The sequence below is a fragment of the Eublepharis macularius genome, chromosome 12 (assembly GCF_028583425.1).
Source record: "Eublepharis macularius isolate TG4126 chromosome 12, MPM_Emac_v1.0, whole genome shotgun sequence".
Lineage (NCBI taxonomy): Eukaryota > Metazoa > Chordata > Lepidosauria > Squamata > Eublepharidae > Eublepharis > Eublepharis macularius.
In genome coordinates this window covers 73,821,466-73,843,310 of record NC_072801.1, presented here as the reverse complement: position 1 = coordinate 73,843,310, position 21,845 = coordinate 73,821,466, and the positions used below count along the sequence as shown (strand labels likewise).

The window sequence follows — 21,845 nt, the reverse complement described above, 5'->3', positions numbered from 1 at the left end:
TCTGCCTCATAGCATCAGAGGGAGTGGGGCATATGGCATAGCATGTACTGATGGTCCCTACATGTGTAGCCTTCTTGTCCTGGGAGAAACACATGCACTTCTCTATTGTGTGAATTGAGCCTCTGATTCTTTATTTTTATATGATTTTTCTATTCCCCCATTCCAAATCTTTCTCACAAAGCGTATTCTTTTTTCAGTATTATTTAGTTATCAATAAATCATTGGTATTGTGGGTATATTCCAGGTATAAATGCCATGCATTTTAGAGATAATTAGGTTTGCTTTCTGATTGGCTTACCAAGAGTACCCTGCCAGTTTTCATAGGAGAGTGCTGCCATTGCCTGTAGAAAGTGAGAAGTCCAAGAATGACCAACTTTTGAACATTTGGAAATAAATATATTTACAAACGTACACTGAAACTAAACTGGAAGACTTGGCATACATGTATTACTTACTTACTTACTTATATCATATTTATATTCCACAGTCCCCACAAGAGGGCTCAGGGCAGATAACAAACTTAAAATCATTTAAAAATGTTCCATATTAAAACATTAAAACATCATATAAAGATAGCAGCTCTCTGCGTGGTGGCAGCACTACAACTATTAACAAACAATACAGTAGTACAACCAGGGCTTTTTTTCAGGGGGAATGCGGGGGAACGGAGTTCTGGAACCTCTTGAAAATGGTCACATGGCTGGTGGCCACGCCCCCTGATCTTCAGACAGAGGGGAGTTTAGATTGCCCTCTGCGCTGCTGAGCGGCACGGAGGGCAATCTCAACTCCCCTCTGTCTGGAGATCAGGGGGCGGGGCCACCAGCTATGTGACCATTTTCTCCTAGGGCAATCCCACTGAGTTCCACCACCTCTTTTCCCAGAAAAAAAGCCCTGAGTACAACTAGATATAGCAGATATTCCAAACAAAATGTGTGTTGGCGGTGGGGCAGGAATTGGACTCTTATTTTATTTTTTTGAGAACATACTTTACAGTTGTGAATGTGGTCATGAATAGAGGGGAAGATTAGCTGGTCTTGACTAAAAAGATCATAGAAGGTATTTTCTGCTGGCAAGAAACAGAGCTAGCCTAATCTCTCAGCTAAACATGACAAATTGAGAGTCTACAGACCCAGCATACAATAGTCTTGGAGAAGGGTAAGAATCAAAGTAGTAACACAGTAACATGGGCTTTTGCAGATTTGAAACGGTTTAACCCATATCAATAAATAAAACTTGTTGGAGCCTGAGCGCCAAAATGTCTCAGAACAGCAAGAATGTCCAACTTCACTGAACTGAAAATATAGTTCAAAGATGGAGTGTATTGGCTGAAGGTCAACAGGTATTCATTTGAATCAAAAAGACGTGCAATGACTATTTTTATATATATATTGTTTTAATAAAAAGTTGTAAAATAAAATATCAGTTTACAGATCTAGATCTAGATAACTTTGTATGGTATTTAAAGTTATGATAATTAGTTAGCCCAGAATGGACACCCTTATAAATTGAGGGCCAAGCTACACATGACGAATGACACTTGAACGGCAAGTGGATTGAGTGGAGGGCAAGTGAACAGGGAGAAATACACTTGCTGTTCAAGTGTCATTCGTCATGTGTAGCTTGGCCCTCAGACAGCTTGCTATTGTTGGAAGATGATTCTAAAAATCTGCAAATATGGGAATAGATTATGAGCTTCTTCATAGAAAAGGCTCCTTGCTTGTAACCTGCTTATCTTTGGGTTAGACTCATGCAATTGCTCTCCATTAATTACCTGGTGCAATTTTCATTTGAGTTAGGGCCAAGCTACACATGACGAATGACACTTGAACGGCAAGTGGATTGAGTGGAGGGCAAGTGAACAGGGAGAAATACACTTGCCGTTCAAGTGTCATTCGTCATGTGTAGCTTGGCCCTTAGTAACTTTTAAAGATGCAAATAGTTACGTTGCAATAAAAGGATCAAATGAAAGCAAAGCTTCTCAAATAATTGTACTTGTGTACTATACCCATAACAAACCAAAAACATTGTTGAAGTGTACCTCTTGCCAGAATTAAATGATGTGATATAGGAAAACTAACTAGATGCCGAGGGCTTCTGAAGTGCACACCTCTAGCTACATGAGGCCTGACCCGAGTTATCCAAACCTTCAGACGGTGAGAGAAGACTTTCCCAAGGTTACTTACTGAATTGCAAGACAACTGTCGCTTTAATCCTAAATTTCCTTTTTTCGGGTCCAATTGTCTCGTAAAATGTAAGATGTAAGATGAAGAAGCAAAAGTAAGAGGAATAATATGAGAAAAAGTAAAAACATGTGCCTAGGCTTTGTTTTTATTGAAGATGAGAAACAAAACTTTGAGTCAAAGTTACCTCAGAAAATGTAAATTTTGTGAGAAAAGAGAGGTGGCCCCAAATAAGACATCTGAGAGGAAGTGCTGGTTTAGTAAACAGGCAGAGAATCAGGGTATCATTTACAAAAGAAGGAAAGCTTCGGCTAGTTCAGGGATGTATAGAAGAAGGAATAAAGATTACGAACAAAGCTATGCACATATAAGGGGTTGGCTAATCTAGTGCATTTATATGTTGGTGTGATTTTGAATCACAGCATTCTTTTTCACAAGTATTTCATGCTCATGCATATAGGCAGGTACACATTGGGAATTTCTCAAAAGAAAGAGGCTGCAGACTGATGGAGGATGAACAAAGTCCAAAGGTGTTTTTTTTTTTAATTATGGCTAAGTAAAGCATTAGGTTCAATATTGGGGTAGGGGGAGGGATATGGAGAGACCATCAGATGGGATGAGTTTCATAAATGTCCCTAATATTTGTCTTATGTCTCAGATTCAAATTATATGCTCAGATCAGATTATACGCTGACATTTTCCAGTTATCCCTACTATCAGTTTGGACACAATTCACGGAAAGATTTTACTGTGGGCCAAGCTACACATGACAAATGACACTTGAACGGCAAGTGTATTTCTCCCTGTTCACTTGCCCTCCACTCAATCCACTTGCCGTTCAAGTGTCATTCGTCATGTGTAGCTTAGCCCTGAGTGATCAGTCAAGTGAAGCAAAAGCAGAGATGGGCTTGATTAGTGCCTAAATGAGACAACTGCATCCAGCAGAGAGTTTGACTCGGTAACTCCAAGGTCTCTTCCAACTCTCCACCTCCTTCATTTTACAGCTTCTCCGAAGACATCTGATTCTGTCAGATTTTATGAGAACATGGGATACATTTTTTCGTTAGCTCCATGAAATCAAATGAAGGGATGTGGTTCATTATGTTCAATAGTTTATTGGCAGATGCTTTGAACTCTTTGTTCCTGATTGTGAAGATAAAAGGGCTTATCATGGGCAAAACAATGAGTTCCAATGCTCTCAGCGGGACCTCTTAAGAAGAGAGGCGGAATGGATTTTTCGCCTTCAAACCTTACAGCCAAAGGGTCTCAACTCAGATTGGAATTTGAGTTGCTTCCTAGGTTGAATCAGGAGTATAGGTAGTTTCTCTCTCTCATAATATTTGCACCACTTTAATTGGCAACCAGTCGATTGAATATATATAGGGGGCGGGTGTAGCATCTGCGAATTGATCCCTGAAGGTGCGTTGAGAATCACCACGTGAAAGTTCGTTTTTTGAAGGAGAGTTGGGTGAGTTTATGGGATTTTGAGGGAAAGAGAGAGTATGGGAGGTGAGAGCAGATATTTGCCACACTAGTCAGAAAAGAGACGGACACCAAGTTGGATCTAAGGGCCACTTTATTAACTTTATACAGACAAAACAAGCCAAACAGCGGCAAGGACCTAAAGCGGTACAGGTCAAGCCACGGCGTCCCACCTGGACCACCGCCTTGACCTGTCTGGGCGAGCCCCGAAGCCCCAGGTGGGACCCATCCAATGGATGGGGCGGACCCAGCCGGCCAGGCAAATTTGGTCACCCCCCTTTAAGCTCCTGACACCTCAGCCGTCAAGCAGTGAGGGAAAGGCCTCGCAGGCTGGGGTTCCCGAAGGCAGCCTGCCTGTGGGCCTGGCAGCCGTCACAGCAGTACCAGCCCTTTAGGCAGGCCCCTCTTCCCACATAGGGAAGCGCCAAGGGTGCTCACCGTCCCGCACCCTACTCCTACAAACCAGCCAACGCCAGGACCAAGCCTCTGCTTAGGCCCTGGCGCCCCACTGATGGCCTAAGGCCAACTGAAGTCCTTGCCGCAGATCGTCAAGAAAAATCTGGTTGCCTGTCCGAGACAAGCGCACCCCATCACCCCTGTAGAGGTTGGGGAATTCGGCCCTGATCCGAGGGTGAGGCAAATAAATGCCTAACCCGGCCCCCAAACCCTTATGGCTGGCCCTATTGGCCTTCATCCTGGCCCGCTCGATGGCCTGGCGATCTTCAGCCTCCCTCCAAACTCGCCGAGGGATCATGGCCGACCACATGATCAGCACTCCCAGCCAAAGTGTCGCGATTAGGCACCTATCAGATAGCGCCTGAGAAGATAATGCCTTACCCCGCATCAAGCCAAAATCATTTCCACCTAAACAGACAACCAGTATATGGGGTGGCGTATCACACCCAACTCCAAACAGCAGTGGCAACAGGCCCGGCCACCGAAGGCCCCGCCGGCCCCGCCATTCAACAGTAGCCTGGTCACTTAACCAGAGCTGGGACCCAATTGGCGTCCTGCGAGCTTGATGGGCAGCCCAGAAGACAAAAATGTGCCCACATCAAGATGCGTTGACGTCCAACCCGTGACTCAGGACCTAAGAAAAAACAACAATTAGTGACGTTTAAACATGCCTCAATGGACGTACCTAGGAGCGGTAGGCCGCAGACCGCCACCTACCAACCTTTGAATGGCCTGACCTGAATACCCCATGGCAGCAGCTGTCGAAGCCGCTCCAATTCGAAACGAATGAGTACCAAAACTCACGCCTTGCAACCCCAGCGCCACCGGAGCTCGCTTAGTCACCGCCCAGAACTGGTAGCGAGTTAAGGGGAAGCCATCCTGGTGCTGGAAAAGGCAGCCTTGCTCGCTACCACGCACCTGCCAGTACCTCCTCAATGCACGGACAGGGCACAGCTCCGCCTCGAGCCAGAACCCAACCAAACACAAGCCCCCATACGCATCTGGTCCGTCTTGGAGCAGCGGATCGTCAGTGAAACCATGTTACCCTCGAAAGCTAGGTCACTTGCCATAAGGGCATGGCCGGAAGTATCCTTACAGGATGAAACCACCAGCTCCCCGACCCGAAGGGCCCCCAAAAAGGCAGTCAACGCAGCCGCGTGAAAAAGCCGTGCCTCATAACCTGAAGAACATACCCATTTCCAGACTGCACCAAGGCCCCTAAGGACAGACGGAGAAATGGGCTGGCGCGGGTCCTTGTAGACCGTGCACTACCTAGACCATCCATAGAGCATCTTCCACACTCGGAAATCACCCGTGGCCTCAGGAAATCCCCGAGCTCTGCTAACAAAGGCCAGGGCTGCTAGTTGCCCCTTACTGGATTTCACTGCCAGCCCAAGGACCTTCTGGTGGACACAAAAATTGGAGAATGTGCTCGACTGGAATGGCCAGGGGTTACCAATCCCAGCTTCCCGCCTGGACCCCACCAACTGGCCTACCGCTCTCCAATATAGGTGTGATGGCTAGCTGGATGGCGCGGCACGCCTCGACCTCCCAAGCAGCCAAAGCTCTGGGGGCATCACCCGGACGAGGATCCGCCTCCGGGCAAGCTGCCAGAAACGCTCCATCTGTAGGCGAGACAAAGCATCCGCCACACCATTGCACACACCAGGAACGTGCCTGGCCTTAACAATATATTGTGCCGCAGGCACAATAGTGTAAACGCCCTAACCAATCGCATGACCCTGAGGGACTTAGAGGTCAAGGAGTTGACGACGTGAACCACAGCCAAATTGTCACACCAAAAGTGGACAGTGTGGTTCGCCAGCTCCTCACCCCATAGATGGACTGCTACCAGAATGGGAAAAACTCTAAAAAAGTCAAGTCCCTGATGAAGTCTGATGCCAGCCTATCAGCGGGCCACTGTTCAGCACACCAGTGCCTCCGGAAATAAACTCCGAAGCCAGTGGGAGCCGAGGCGTCAAAAGTAACTTGCAACTCCGCCTGCAGCAACAAATCCTCCCGCCAAAAGGCAATACCGTTAAAGTCACTCCAAAATTCTGACAACACCTCTAGGTCGGCGTGCATGCCACCTGTCACTCGCAACCTGTGATGGGGTGCACGCAGGCGAGACATATCGTCGCACAAACTACGCAAAAAAGGCCTCCCAGGCGCAACAGCTTTGCACGCAAAATTAAGGTGCCCCACAAGCTGATGCAGCTCAACCAAGGATGCCTTGTGCTTACCCTTAAAATCCCGCAGACGAGCCCTAAGGTCGTCGACCTTGTCCAAAGGCAATCGGAAGGATTGCTGCACCGTGTCCAATTCAACAGCTCAAAATCCAGCAGATGGACAGGGAGAAGATGAAATGCAGACTTAATACCGCATTTCGCCAGCTCCGCGCCCACTACCTGCACAGCCTGATCAAAAGAGGTGCACCGGACAGAGCACAAATGCCCAGGGATGGCATCATTAACTGGACCACCTTCAGGATACGAAAGGTGGTGGATAAGGTGATACTCGCCCGCCACCTTCTTTGGCACCACCCCCAAAGGAGACCCCGGAAATTGGGGGTTGGAGGGGCCGCAACCGGCCCCAAAACTCTAACTTCTGCGCATTCCTTCTGGATTTAATGCCTAACTATGTCCTCCTTGCCTTGAACAGAACGCAAGTTCTCAGCCATAAATGGGGCCCTAGCCCCCTGAACGGGGATTCTGAAACATCCCTGAAACCTTCCCACCAATAAACTGCATCCTCCTTAAGAGGATAAGAACGTAACAGGCGTTCAAGGACCCTCAGCTTTACCGGGCAGGGGCCCTCTTCCAGGAGGCTGTTGGCTGGTGGAGCCGCCGCCCCCCTGCTTCCTACCTCCCCACCCTTGACGGGCTTTACCACAGGCATTGTATGGATGCTGGCCCGCACAGGATGGGCATTTGTGCTGGACCCGGCAAGGTTTCCTAGGGCAATCTCCCTTATACGCATACTCCCAACAGAGCAGCCGGGGTAAACCTGCTGCCCCGCGCCACCATGGGTATTAGACGACTGGGCATTGTGAGACACTACATGGCCACTGTCCGAACGATCCCCTAAATTAGGCTTGGCAGGGGACATCACCGACCGCCACAGCTGCTGGTGAATGCGGTCCAACGGGAGGCTAGGGTTCATAGCCGCCCTCATACGGAACTCCTCATCGTACTGCATCCATGCAGCCCTGAGAAGCCCGTATAACCTTTCAGAATGATGTCGAGATACTGAAACAGAGATGCAGCCCGATTGGGCTGTGCCCTGGCAATCACCCCGGCGTAAATCAAGAAGCCAGGCAGCCAATTGTTCCAGGTCCTGTCAACTCGCCTCCTTTTCAAACGTTCCTTGTCTCCATCGTCCATCTCGTCTTTGTCCTTCTTCTCTAACTCACGATAGAGAAGGGAAAAGACATCAATATACTCCCCACGGAGAATTTTATCCCCCGTGGCCTGCGCCAGGTGGTCGCCTAAAGGAAGGGCCGTGTCACCAAAAGGCATAGCATGAAAAGGAACCTGGCCATAATTCAGCACCGGATAAGGATAGTAGCCCCAAGGGCCGGCAGGAAAGCCTGTCCAGCCAAAGGATGGACCCCCCCAAACCTGAAGGGGAACCGCTTGCTGCTGCTCAGCACCAGGCGAAATCCCTTGATTAAAAGCAGGCTGCACACTACCCGCAAGGGCAGCTGTAGTATTGGAGGGAGCATCCTGCACACCACTAATCGTCCCACTGGCGGCGCCCTGTGCCCGCGGGCCCCAAGGCCAAAGGTAGGTGCAGTGTGGTGCATGGTCCTTACCAGTCGCCTCCACTGGGTCCACAGCCACTGCACCAGGTGGTAACTCCTCCGGCGAGTCCACCCCTTCCACCACCGATTCCTGGACTTCGGACGTTGTCGCTGCACGGCCACTGCTGCCTCCAGCTGCCGGGGATCCATTAGCACCCTCCAAAGCAGATAAACGACGCAAAATATCACGATTAGTTGCGTTCCTAGCTGCACGCCGCACAGGCCGTACCACACGCACCCCATGCTGCATAGAGGCCATGTCACCTTTTGACTGCACGAGAGCCTCAAGGCGCCTCTAAATCTCCTGCTGGTCCCCCAAGGAATCCTCCTCCTCCAAAGACGAAAGAGCTGGAGGAGGGGGCCGCTCAGGCGGTGCCCTCTTAGCAGGCTGCTTCCCCTTGGAGGTCCCCTTACCTTTTTTGGGAGCCATAGTAAAGGCGTAACCCACACGTTTAGTACACAGCACAAGCAAACAACCCCCAGGGCCTAAGGCCGGGTCCAGCCCACGACCCACCAAACAAGGCCAACCCTGCTTAGCTTCCAAGATCTGATGAGGATGGGGAAGCCGCCTATAAAGGCAACGGGAATCAAAGCCGTTACCCCGCACCTCTCCCCACTAACTACTAGGCAAGGCCGCCCTTGCGTAGCGTAATCCGAGGTAGGACCTCACTGACAAGGTAGGCAGGAATCTCAGCCTCTCCCAAGGGCCCAAGGAGGCCGGTCGGTTCCCCCTGCTAACAAACCTCACCACTAGGCCACACTACCCCTCGTCAAAATTGAGCAGCCAAAATGGCTGACTCCACAGAGGCGCACACAAAATGGCCGCTAGGGTGGTAAAATGGCGGCAACACGCACAGGGCTAGGCCAATAGCTGCCGCCCTCCAAAGCTCCCCCAACAGGGACAACTCCCCGGCTGGGAGCCTATCTAGGGGCTTTCTCCCAAAAACCGCGGCTGGAGCCGCAGAACAAGCGACCGAAGGGGCGCGCCAAAATTTTTCAGCCCTGAATGTGCCGCCCCCAACTCCCGGGCCCCTCACACGCGGACCCCGGCGTGTGCGTTAGGGAGGAGGCCGCACGGCCGCGCGGCGCCTCCGCCGGCCGGCGCAGTCCCCGGGCAGCCGAAATCGACCCTCCAAGGCCTCCCTGCGCCGCTCCAAGGCTGCCCTCCTTGCCTCGCCCCCCAACTCCCGGGCCCCCTCACACGCGGACCCCGGCGTGTGCGTTAGGGAGGAGGCCGCACGGCCGCGCGGCGCCTCTGCCAGCCAGCGCACTCCCAGGGCCGCCGAAAACGACCCTCCAAGGCCTCCCTGCGCCGCTCCGAGGCCGCTCTTCTTGCCTCGCCCCGACCGCCAAAGGAAGGCCCAATCTAAGGCAAGCCTCCAAGCCCTCCGGCCCAGGCGCGCCAATGCCCTGAGCCTCAGTCGCTCGCTGGAGCATCTATCTCCACCGAGCGACTGAACCGCACTGAGCTGGGAGGGCAGAGCTGCGTAGCTATGCTTGCTCAGCCCTCCCAGCACTTCCATATAAGGAAGGAGGGGGTGGTGCCGTCTATCCCTCCAGTGCGGCAATGGACGGCCCCTGGCTGAGCAGCGTTGCTGCTTGCCAGGAAGGGGCCGAATTATTTTAGTGTTTTATGTTATAGAGAGATCGTATTGTGGTGGGAGGTAAATCGCCCCATGAGGAAGTGTATATGAAACAAGTCCAAGATATCCGGAAGCTTGTCGGGCGAAGGAGCCCCCTTCGGGGGTCTCCAGGCAGTTCATCGCATACCCACCTGAGGATGCATCATCTCCTCCCAAAGGTTACATCTTCTTTCCACCTCTCCCCCGAGGGACATCGTATTGGTTTTTGTAACATCAGCGGGAGTCCTCAGCACTGAAATTTGGAATGTACTTACAAGAAAACTCATTGGACTGTGCTCATGCTTAAGGACACTCACGCTAGTCGGTTTTGTATCACTCTGTTGGACTTATGAATATTGTAGTGATTTACTAATTATTGCCTTTGGTATGAATTTACATGAACCTTTTGTAGTGAATTGTTGTTCATTGCCTTTTTGCAAGAATTTTTGGTAATCTTTATAAAGCATTTGGATACTAACAGTTGTACCATTTAGTACATATGTGTTGCTCACCTTTTTGTCACCGGCTAGGTTAGGTGAGCCGTAGGGTTATTGCCTCTCATTTGTTTCACCGTCTGAGCACTTGCAGGCAACACGACTTGCTGTCAGGAGGCCTCCTGCCATAGTGGGAACTTTATAGATTAGATACAGTGAAGGGGAACTTCTGCTGGGTGCCAGACAGGTGCTCAGAGTCTCGGTGATGGCAATAAAGAATTCTTAAAAGCTCCTTTATTACGCCCCCCCCCTGAAAGAAAAAACCTGGAGCTGGACATACATTTTGATTTCATGGTAGATGCTTTGAGCTGCACTAAGCCATTTCACAAACCAGGATATTAATATCTTGAACATGCTGTATTATGTTCCCCATGCAGTTAATGACTTCATTATGTAACTTGACAAAGTTTGTTTGACAAGGGCCTAAGTTTTAATTCTGACTTCAAGAATCATGGAAATTTGGGGTGGTGCCTAGAGAAGGTGTTTGTGGAAGGGAGGGAGGTCAGTGGAGATATGAATCCATAAAACCTGTCCGTTGTTGTGTTTCATTTCCTCCATGGAAACTGATCTCTGTAGTCTGGAGATAAGTTTGGAGAACTCCAGACCAACCTGAATTTAACTCTACAAGTGCCTGGTGCTGGTATTTTGTTCATAATTCAGATCTGGATCAAACATTCTGTCTATTGTCCCATCAGGAACAAGGAGAGTAAAAGTTAACTCAAAGAAAAAAAAAATGGAACTAAGAGTGCCACTTATTGTCCAACCATTGCAGCAGTAATTATCTCCCCCAGCAATTATCCACATCACTGTAATTTATTCACCTGGCCTAAGCACCACTGACTTTTCATAAGGTGATGATGGTAAACAGAAAGTGGCTATGAAATGCTCCTGTGTCACTGAGAGGCGGGAGATGGACACTGTCCGTTTGATCTTTCAGATATTGAATCTAAAGAAGCTTGTCAAGGTGGTGAATCTAGAGGCTGTGTGCTTCCGGTTGGTTTGCATGGCCTGGAGAATAGATGGTGTGAAGTGTCCTGAGAGTGACCCTCTCCCTGTTCCATACGAGTGGTATCAGCCAGGTGACCTCCTCATTGGTGGGATTTCTTCTCAGGTCATTTACACACTTCACACGCTTCCTTTCAATGAACATCCTTCACAGAAGTTATTTGCTCTTCCAGAGTAAGAATCACAATCCTTGGTTCCTACGTTGTGTTAGCTTGGTATGGTGAAATTCAGTAACAACAACTGTATAGAAAAGTTTCAGGTAGTTCAAAGAAAAAGACTTTGTAAGTGTGGTCCATCCAAGCATTTCTCTATTTCAATCATTTTGTCAATATTTCCTGTTTGGTTCATATGGAATTTCTTCTCTCTTTTCTGAAAATTGGGAGAGGGATTTGTTCTTACTTTTCATCATATCAAGCTTATATTCAGTTATACGTCTGATGTACTCTAAAGATATAGCAAAATACTGAAAAAATATTGCAAATAAATCTTCATAATTCTGCTATATGAGAGTGTATAAAATATACAGCTATTCAAGGGAGGTTGGGGGTTGGGAAAGAAAGCAAGGTTGATTAATACAATCCTTAGAGTCATGAATAAAACATCAGATTTCTAAACAAATCTAAAAAAAAATAAAACACATTGATAAATAATGATAGAAGTGGGTGGCATGGATGGACCCTGGAACGGAGAATGGATGGAGTTGTGACAAGGTATGCAAACAAGTACTCAAATATGTTATCTTTTCCTCTAGATAATCTGAGAATTTACATAAATCTGAAACTAAATGAATATTTTGCTAGCTTCTAGCCATTCTTAGGTCCCCCCAAAACACACAACCCTATGTTGATATTTAGCATTTACCTGGTATACTAAATTAAATATGGGACTTCCACAAAGCATTTAGAGAATCCAAAATTTTTCTTACTGTGCACTTTTTATGAATTGTATTGTTCATTTCTAGATTTTTTTCATTGCCCTCTTTTCAGTGGTACATTTTGCATTGTATCTTTCCTGCAAGTTACCAACATAAAAGTTCTTCTTGGACAACCCTCTAGCTTTCTCCCTCTTATCATTCTTTGCAATCCCTCATGGTTTCCTTCAGCAGTTTTCATTTGTAATAAATTCATCTTCAGATATGATCATCGTATCAATTTCCATAACTTAGTATCAAGCATAGAATACTTCATTTAATCCTTTAAATTATGAAATGCCTTTCTGTTCTGTGGATTCATTATATTTCTTTTTAGCAAAAACTTTGTCTTCACAATAATCACTTAATCTGGTTACATTCCTCTATTCAGTTCTGGCAATGTTTTTCCTGACTGCTATAACTGGATTACATATTATTTGTGTTAACAGGCAACTGCCTATGTTTAATGGATACAGGAATTAAATATATTAGAAAATAGAAAATAACCTTACAAAACCATTTCCTAAGGGAATTTTGGCCCATTGCCATCCTTAAATTTTCATTAAAGAAACCTGGGAAACATCAAACCAAATTCACAGAGATTGGCATGAACAGCAATACGAACAAAAAAACCCCACGAACAACCCAATCTGCTGTTTCCGATTGCGAAGAAGCTGTTTGTGAGGCCCCATTCTAAATGAATAGGTCGTCATTGCAAGCCTCATTTGTTGCTGTTCCTTGCTGTTCATCAAGCCAGACAGTCTGAACTCTGTCTGAACTCCTGCTGTTGCCCTGAAAACCTCAATCTAAGCCCAATTTAGCTTGATAGGCAGGTCTTCCTTCCAAGTGTGGACTAGAGCTCCAAATTTGTTACAAGAGGAAAAGACCGGGTGGGAGGGGGCCCCTCAGCTCTGGCTTTCAGGGAGAGACAGCTGCTGTTAGAGAGACAGGGTGAGTGCATTGGAGCTTGAATTTTCTTTGTGTGTGGTGCGATATGGATCTACCTCTTCAGGTTCCAGGGCTGATGCCAGGCTCTGGGACCAAGCTATTATTTATTATTGGTAACCTTCCTGCTCAGGTAAGGTTTCTGGGAGTGGTGCAGTTTGGATCTACCCCTTCAGGTTTCAGGGCTGCTGCCAGGCTTTGGGGGCAAGCGATTATTTATTATTGGTACATTTCCAGCTGCCTGCTCAGGTAGGGTTTCTGGGAGTGGTGCAGTAGGCATCTTGATAGCTGGAGGAGAGCCTGCTGGCCCCCACAAACAATGAACAAGTTTGTGACAGGATCATGTTCATAAGTGTTCGTTGTTCATTGATCGTGGAAGGCAACAAACAATGAACACCATGTTCAGTTTTTTTCTCTTCATGCCCATATCTAATTCACATACCATACAAACATTATGATATGTAAATGACCAGACAAGGATGGGGGTGAAGATGCCACTGGCTCCCATTGCCCCCCCCCCCGAATCCTGCTCCACTACCCCCAACTTGCTGCCTCCTCTTCTCCACATGAAATCGGGTGCAAGGTCATCTCCCAGCATTCAGGAAACACATTCTTTTCTTGGAACAGAGGACTACACCCTAATGCCAGTTCATGGCAAGGGGAGGGAAGGCCTGGGCATTTTAAGGGGCTGCCTCAGAACCTAAAATACTGATTGAATCCCACACATTATTGTTGTAATATAACAGCAGAGAACTCTGAGATTTCTTTTTGCAACATCTGCCCCTAAGCAGATTTCACTTCATATATTGGAGGTGGGTAGGAGAGGATGTCTTCCTTTATAAATTTCAAATGTTTCTCCAGAGATGGGAGTTCCCCTACAATTGTTGGAGCTGATATCCTGATTTATACAGGATCTATACTAGTGGCTATTAGATACAAGAGTATTCATACAGGCGTCAATATGGTGACAAGAAATTTTGGTTCTAAATGAATTAGAATTGCATCATAAATGCTAGCTGGCATGAAGAAGATGTTTCTTATCTTGGAAACATGAATAACTAATAAATGGATGAACTTGCCCAGAGAGAACTGAGTCAGAGGGAGAATGGTCTATACTTAACGAAAAGCAATCTAATATGTTGTAGAATTGTGTTATAAAGTAAAACTTAACTTTTTTTGAAGAATGGTGACAAAGTTTTACCAGCACGCCCTAGCTTTGGCTTTTGCTGTCAATGAGATCAACGAGAATCCCTGGATCCTGCCAAATGTCACCCTCGGGTTCCGCATCTCCGACAGCTACTATGATGCAAGGATGAGTTACCGGACCACCCTGGACCTGCTTTTCAAATCACGTAGTTTTGTCCCAAATTATAAATACATTACACAGAAAAATGTAATATCTGTTGTTGGTGGACTTGTTGCTGCTATCTCTTTCCTTGTGGCAGACCTCTTAGGACTTTATAAGATTCCACAGGTAGGGTATCTGAATGGAAATGTGAATGATTTGAGAATTGAACCATTCTTTTCTAGATGTTTATTGTGTGATGCAGAAGCACAAGTAATTAGGACAGATTGAGAAAAATAAAATCTTGTGTGATGTTTATAGAACAAAGCCAAAACTGAAATAGATTCAAAGTGGAAAAGGGTAATAGAACAATTGGGAAACATTAACAAACGTTTAAGAGACTTCTTTCAGTTTACCATTTCCATGAAAATGCACCACATTCCTGTTAGTCACTTCTAAAATATCTGAACTTTCTCTTTTAGCTCACATACGGTTCATTTGCACCTGCCGACAGAGATGCAACTGAGGTCCCTTCCTTTTACCGCATGGTCCCAAATGAAACCCCTCAGTATAGGGGGATAACCCAGTTGCTTCTCCATTTTGGATGGACCTGGGTTGGGCTCTTTTCTGCAGATGATGACAGTGGAGAACGTTTCCTGCAGGCCCTGGAGCCATTGTTTTTCCACAACAGAATTTGTCTGGACTTCATAGAAAAAATCCCCACCCAGTCCAGGTGGGATACTTTAAGTGATGTGAATGACTTAATCTCAAAGGTATATCGACCTTTGACACAGAGCAAAGCCAATACTTTTATTATCAATGGAGGGTGCATGGTCATCATATCATTGAATACTTTGATGGTTTTAGGAGATCCCGAATATGAAGAAAATCCATTATTTAGAAAGGTATGGATAATGACTGCCCAAACGGATTTTGTACAATCCAGCATTCTAAAGAGCTTGAGTTTCTACTTGTTTCAAGGTGCTTTTTTATTCACAGTTTGCACTAATGAGCTTCTAGGGTTCAAGAAATTTCTTCAGAACATAAACCCTTCTTGGATGCAAGGAAATGGTTTTCTCAAGATCTTCTGGGAGCAAGCATTTGGTTGTACTTTTCCAGATTCCCAGGAACCAATACGTATCAACGAAACATGTACTGGGGAGGAAAGACTGGAGGGTCTTCCTGGGCATTTATTTGAAATGCGCATGTCTGGCCACAGTTACAGCATCTATAATGCTGTGTATGTTGTGGCACATGCTTTGCATGCATTGTACTCACCTACATCCAGCCACCGATCAAAAGTGGGTGGAAAAAGATATCTAGACCTCCAGCCTTGGGAGGTAAGTCTGCACAATGAAATATTTGTCTTGAACTTGTCCTATTGTTTTATACAATATACTGTTGAACTGCCTTTCTTACTGTTCATGACAGTCTTCAAATATAGTGAACAGAATCATAGCTAACATCTATGTCATTTAAGGTAGATTTCATTACTTTGCTTGCTCTATATGCCATACTGTTGCACTGTCCTACTGTACCAAATGGTGTTTACATATTTTTCTGTTGGGTTATAAGGTCTCTAGAGTGATGCACAACCACAACTGAGATTCCTCTTCCAGCTGTGTGCTGTTTCAGCAACTGGATAGAACCCTTGTGTGGAAGCAACTTTTTTTCTTTTTTTCCCCTTCTTCTAGCTCCACTCATTTCTTCAAGGCATCTCCTTTAACAATGCAGCTGGAGAAACCTTGCATTTTAATAAGAACAAGGAAATGGGAGCTGGATTTGACATCATGAACATGGTTATGTTTCCAAACAAGTCCTTCGTAAGAGTGAAAGTTGGAAGGGTGGATGCAGAACCTCTCGAAGGAGAAGGATTCATCATTCACGAGGATATGATTGTATGGCACAGGCATTTTAACCAGGTGTGGGTTGCCAAATATTCTCAGGGATCGCACCCTTCCTGTGTTCCTCAGTGCGCAACTGGGCTTGGATTTGTGGCCAGCATGACACAACTGGGCCTGCTCCAGTCCGGCAGATAGACCCACATAGATTTTTCCCAGGGAGCAGTTGCCAGGGGGAGGAAAGGAGAGGAAGCTGAAAGTTCCAGGAGATCATATAACAGCAGGTTCGGTGGTGGGCGGGAAGGTGAGGAGGCAGGAAAATATGAGGTACTATGATGGCTTTCAGCAATGGGAAAGATAAATTAGTGGGGGAAGCAAAATGAGATGCCCCCCTGCAAATCTTTGGGATATCCATGAATGTGTATTCCTCATATTTTTTTGAGAAAAGGAAAAAAAATGTGAAACAATTTCCTTCCCTCATTAAAATTCATAAGGCATCCATAGCATAGATCTTCAGCCATCACAGCTGGCCCCAGTCTTTGGTCATTCATAATGGAATGTTTTTATCTGCTGCTCAAACTCACCTCATCCAAGCAAAGGGCTTCTCTGCCATGATGATCAGAAAATATAAGCAGACTTGTTGCTTGGATGATGTTTTGTTTTTTTCTGCTTCCAAAATTCACCTTGAATACATATTTTTGGAATAATGTGTAGTTTCTCCCATTCTTAGTATCTTTCATATACTGGCATAGGTGCGGCCCATTTCTGTATGCAACAACTACTGCTCTCCTGGTTATCAGAAGAAGAAAAAAGAAGGGGAACAATTTTGCTGCTATGATTGTGCTCCTTGCCCAGAAGGGAAATTTTCCAGCCACAAAGGCAGGTGATTTGGATTTCCCACATAGGGATAATTAAAACAGAAGTCAATTTAATAAAATGATAATTTACCATCATGTACTGGTATGACAGACAGAACTGCTTTTAGTTCTGCTTCTCCTGGGAAACAGTCAATGAGAGCTGGTGGAATAGGGCTAGTGACCGTTGAAAGTCCATTGGAAGTTCATTTAAGGAAGATACTGGGAGATAAAATTTTGGGAAGCGCTGGCAATTAACAGCTCCATACAATACCTTAAACTTTTATCTTAGGAGAGCCTTATTTATTTATTTATTTGTTTGTTTATTTATTTATTTAATGTCATTTATAGTCCACCTTTCTCACTGAGACTCAAGGAAGATTAGACAGTATGAGATTAGTACAATCCATATCAAGTGCATTTCTATACAGTATCAAGGACATTTCCATAAACAATGCCATAGGGTAAGTAGATACAAATTTAAAAGACACAACATTAGCAAGAATACACTACAAAGTAGAAGAAAATCCTGAACCAGAACATAATCACTTCTAGGATTGGTGATGATGATGATGATGATGATGATGATGATGATGATGATGATGATTTTATTATTGCGTCCTTAGACCAGACGTACAGGGGAAATACATGTTTAAGAAATTTCACAATTAGAATAAAAAGATAACAAACAGTTTAAAATTGATTAACATCTAAATATCATAAAAATTTCTTAACTTGAGTATCGCCATACAAAAATCGGCTACTTGGTAAGCGATCTTTGGATCGTTATCTGCGAAAAGAAATTCAAGTTTAAGTTTTTCAGAGAGATCCAGGATTTTTCTGAGCAACGGGGTGATTAACTCACTGTGTGCCACTTCATAGTGCAAGCATGAAAAAAAATGTGTGTTCCATGGTCTCCCATAACTGGCAGGTACAGAGCATTTCAGTAAAGGAAATGCATCTGGCAGGTACAGAGCATTTCTTATACTTGCCTTCATGTATGGCAGAGGGAAAAGTGGAGCACCTGGCTCAAGTGAATGCCCTTCTAAACCCTTTTACTTCCAAAGATGTTAAATAGTTTGCTGGTTCCACAGAGTACTTAATATTTAGCCACACCTTAATATTTGGTACACTTGAGCAATCGGATTGACATTCAATATCTTTGATTCTCTGTTTAACTAGTTTCTTTGTGTGCTCTATTCCACAAGGAAGAAGCATTTCGGGAGAAAGTCCAATTCTGAATAGCCTTCAGACAGTTTGATTGATAGTTGCCACAAAATATCAAGAGGAATAGACCTTGTGGGTTGAGATGTCCCTTTAACTACACATATATAGATAGAATATGGACCCAGGCTTTGACTTTCAGGCAGCCTGTCTCCAGTCTTGCCCTAGCATTTGACACACACCTAGGAACCTATAAAATGGCTCTTAGGAACTTAGACTGAACTCTTTCCTGTGTTGCAAAACATGAGCTGGGCAGCCCTGTAAACAAGCTGGGCAGCCCCATAAATGACTGACATTAGACAACATAAAACATACATAAAGCACAGGTAGTACATAGGAGTACGTATTTAAAGCAACAGATAATATTTAAGGCAACATAGTGGTGAAGTCTACGGTCCCTAAATTATTAGCGAAGCATCTGAGACCCCATCCCTATAATACAGCCTTCCCATTTGAGTAAAAAGCCTTTTTGAATAATTCAGTTTTGCATCATTTGTGAAAAACCAGGAGAGTGGGGGCTCTCCTGACCTCCTCAGGCAGGTCATACCACAGGGGAGGGGCCACCACAGAAAAAGCCTATGTATGGGCTGCTGTTGATTTCACCCATGTGCAGCCTGGTACCTGCAGGAGACCCTGTTCAGATGAGCAAAGCTGCCATGTTGGAACATAGGGAGGGAGGTGGTCCCGTAGGTATGCTGGGCAAAGGACATGAAGAGCTTTGTATGTGATAACCAAAACCTTGAACTGAGCACAGTAAGTGATAGGTAGCCAATGGAGTGATTGTAGGATGGGAGTGATGCTCCTGCTTGCTCCTGATACCAGTTGAGCTGCAGCAATTGGAGCCTCCTAGTTAACTTAGATGGGAGACTTATGTATAATGCATTACAATAGTCAAGCCTTGATGTAACCATAGCATGGATCCAGGTGGCCAGGTTGGCCATGTCAAGATAAGAAGCCATTTTCCAGGCTATAGTGAGGTTGTAGAAAGCGTTTTTTGCCACTGCCTTAACTCGTTTTTCTAGTAGTAGTGCTGGATCCAGTATAACTATTGGTTATACTGTTGTCACAACCAACATGCCTTGGTCACAACCAACACTCCTTTTATTTCCACACACAGAGAGCTTCAGGGAATCCTTTTTTGATTGATCAGAAGTAAAATGTATAAGAACATAAGAAAAAATATGATGGTATATTCACGGAGACAGTTACAAAGACTAGATTTCCACACAGATCTAACAATCTAACATGAGAAAAACTCTCTTCCACACAGAGATTTATTCCCTCAGGCCTTTCCACACAGTTTTCCTGACCTAGATAGACTGAGACCTTTTCTGGCTTCCACACTGTTCACCTAACTTAGACAGATTAAATACTTTCACAGAGATACTCAGAGACTTGGCTAGAATTAGGTTCTCAGGCTTCCATACAGTTCACCTGACCTAGCCAGAATAACTGATTTCTGAGATACACACAAAATGACTCTCTTGACTAAAAAACTTTCCCTCCAAATCAAACTAAAAAACACAGTTCACACTGCCCCCCACCTGAGTACAGCTAATATCCAATCACACTCCACTTACCCATTTATCCCTTCTCACATCAGAGACTTGCATTTCAACCCGCAGTAACAAATATTTTAAAATCTGCATTAATCAGCAGAAATTAAAAAACAAAAACTTATTTACATACACCTCCACTCTTCTTTCTTTTCAGATATGGATGACTGTTTCACCTGTCTGGAAGATCAATATCCAAACAAGGACCAGGATGGATGCGTCCATAAAATGATAAACTTCTTGTCTTTTGAAGAACCTCTAGGAATTTGTCTGGTTTCTCTTGCTCTATCTTTGACTCTGACCACAGTTTTAGTCCTAGGAACTTTTATTAAACACAGAGACACCCCAATTGTCAGAGCCAACAACAGGGATATCACCTACGCTCTTCTAATATCTCTCATGTTCTGCTTCCTCTGTTCATTGCTGTTCCTTGGACACCCTGGGAAGTTCACCTGCTTCTTTAGACAAGCTGCTTTTGGGATCATCTTCACAGTGGCCGTTTCTTGTGTTTTGGCCAAAACCATTACTGTGGTTGTAGCTTTCATGGCCACCAAACCGGGATCCAGGATGAGCAAGTGGGTGGGGAAAAAACTGGCCAGCTCCACTGCCATCGCTTCCTGCCTCATTCAAGTAGGCACCTGTACAGTCTGGCTTGGAACCTTTCCCCCTTTCCCAGCTTTTGACACCCGGTCCCTGACTGAAGAGATAGTAGCAGAATGCAATGAAGGGTCTGTCCTTATGTTTTACATTGTCCTGGGCTACTTGGGGCTTCTGTCCCTCATCAGCTTGCTTGTGGCATTCCTTGCCAGGAAATTGCCAGATAGTTTTAATGAAGCCAAATCTATCACCTTCAGCATGCTGATCTTTTGCAGTGTTTGGATATCTTTTGTCCCAAGCTACCTTAGCACTAAAGGGAAATACATGGTGGCAGTGGAGATCTTCTCCATCTTGGCCTCTGGTGCGGGATTACTGGCTTGCATCTTTTCCCCCAAGTGCTACATTATTCTGCTGAGGCCTGAACTCAACAGGAGGGGTCTCCTAATAAGAAGAACATAAGAATCCATATGTCATCTCTCTCTCACTGCATGTGTGCATGTCTTTGTCAGAGCAAGAATCGTGAGCCTACTTGAGGACATCTTTTGGTTCCCTTGGAAGTTCCTTCAATCCCACATATTCATATGTCCAAACAACTCTGATATTTGATAGAATCTTGTAAATTTTCAGAAGAAAGGGAAATTAAAATGTATTAATGCTTGATGACATTGTTCCTGTGATGAAGTAATTGCCCTGATCATCAATGGAGAGTTTGAACAAATCTAAGATGTCATATAATCCCACCCACCCACCCCCCGCACAACCAAATACAATTTCCGTACCCTTTTTCCTGAATAATTTGTAATTGAAAGAGAACAAGAAAAAGGGAAGGGAAGAGAAGAATAACTAGAGAATGAGGCAAATAGTGGAAAGGAAGAGAAATAAAACAAACAATGAAGGGACATTGGGAAAATGAGAAACAAAGGAGAAGGATGTGATGTTTTTGAGAACCCTCAAGAATGACTTCCTCCTACATAATAGGCCAATCTTAGAATTCCAAGAAAAATGGAAAGTATTTTTGATTCTGTATCTGAAAATTAAGAATAACTAAGAATAATTATTATTGAGTATATAGATAGATGGAAAGGTATTCAAACAGAACTGAAAAATTAAGAAGATACATAACCAAATTTTATATAGATACATGATTTAATTGATGATAATATGATTAGACATGGGCATGAACAGGAAAACCCCCACAAACATGCTGTTCGTTGTTCGTTGCTGCCAACGAACACAAACAGCCGAACAGCCCCCCAGTGGAAAGACCTGTTTGGCCTCCTCCATAGCCCCCCACAGGTGAATCTGGGAAAGTGGGAGTACTCTCTGCTGCCCCCGAGCCACACCCAGTACTGCTTGCCATGAGGAAACCAGGGGGACTACCTTTGCACTTCCCCCCATGACCACCTGTGGCCACCACAACATGAAGACTCACTGTGCCACCAAACTAGAATTAAGGAGGACAGAAAAGGAGAGAACACTGTGAGCCCTCAGCAGAGGTGCCCACCACAGAGCTTGGCCACAGGGCCGGGCAGCAGCCCTGGAACTTGTGGCTGAGGCTAGAGCCCTAGCCCAGCACACCCAAAATCCTGACG

At 45.3% G+C, this 21,845-nt stretch overlaps 1 protein-coding gene across 1 annotated transcript; it reads left to right on the top strand.

The window, feature by feature from the left end:
- The first annotated feature begins 10,946 nt into the window (after positions 1–10,946).
- On the top strand, positions 10,947–20,712 carry LOC129339906 (vomeronasal type-2 receptor 26-like). The gene is made up of 6 exons (XM_054994476.1): positions 10,947–11,215; positions 14,079–14,370; positions 14,664–15,521; positions 15,876–16,103; positions 16,775–16,901; positions 19,814–20,712. The coding sequence occupies exons 1-6, from the start codon at positions 10,947–10,949 to the stop codon at positions 20,710–20,712; spliced, it is 2,673 nt and encodes an 890-aa protein (XP_054850451.1).
- The last annotated feature ends 1,133 nt before the right edge of the window (positions 20,713–21,845 follow it).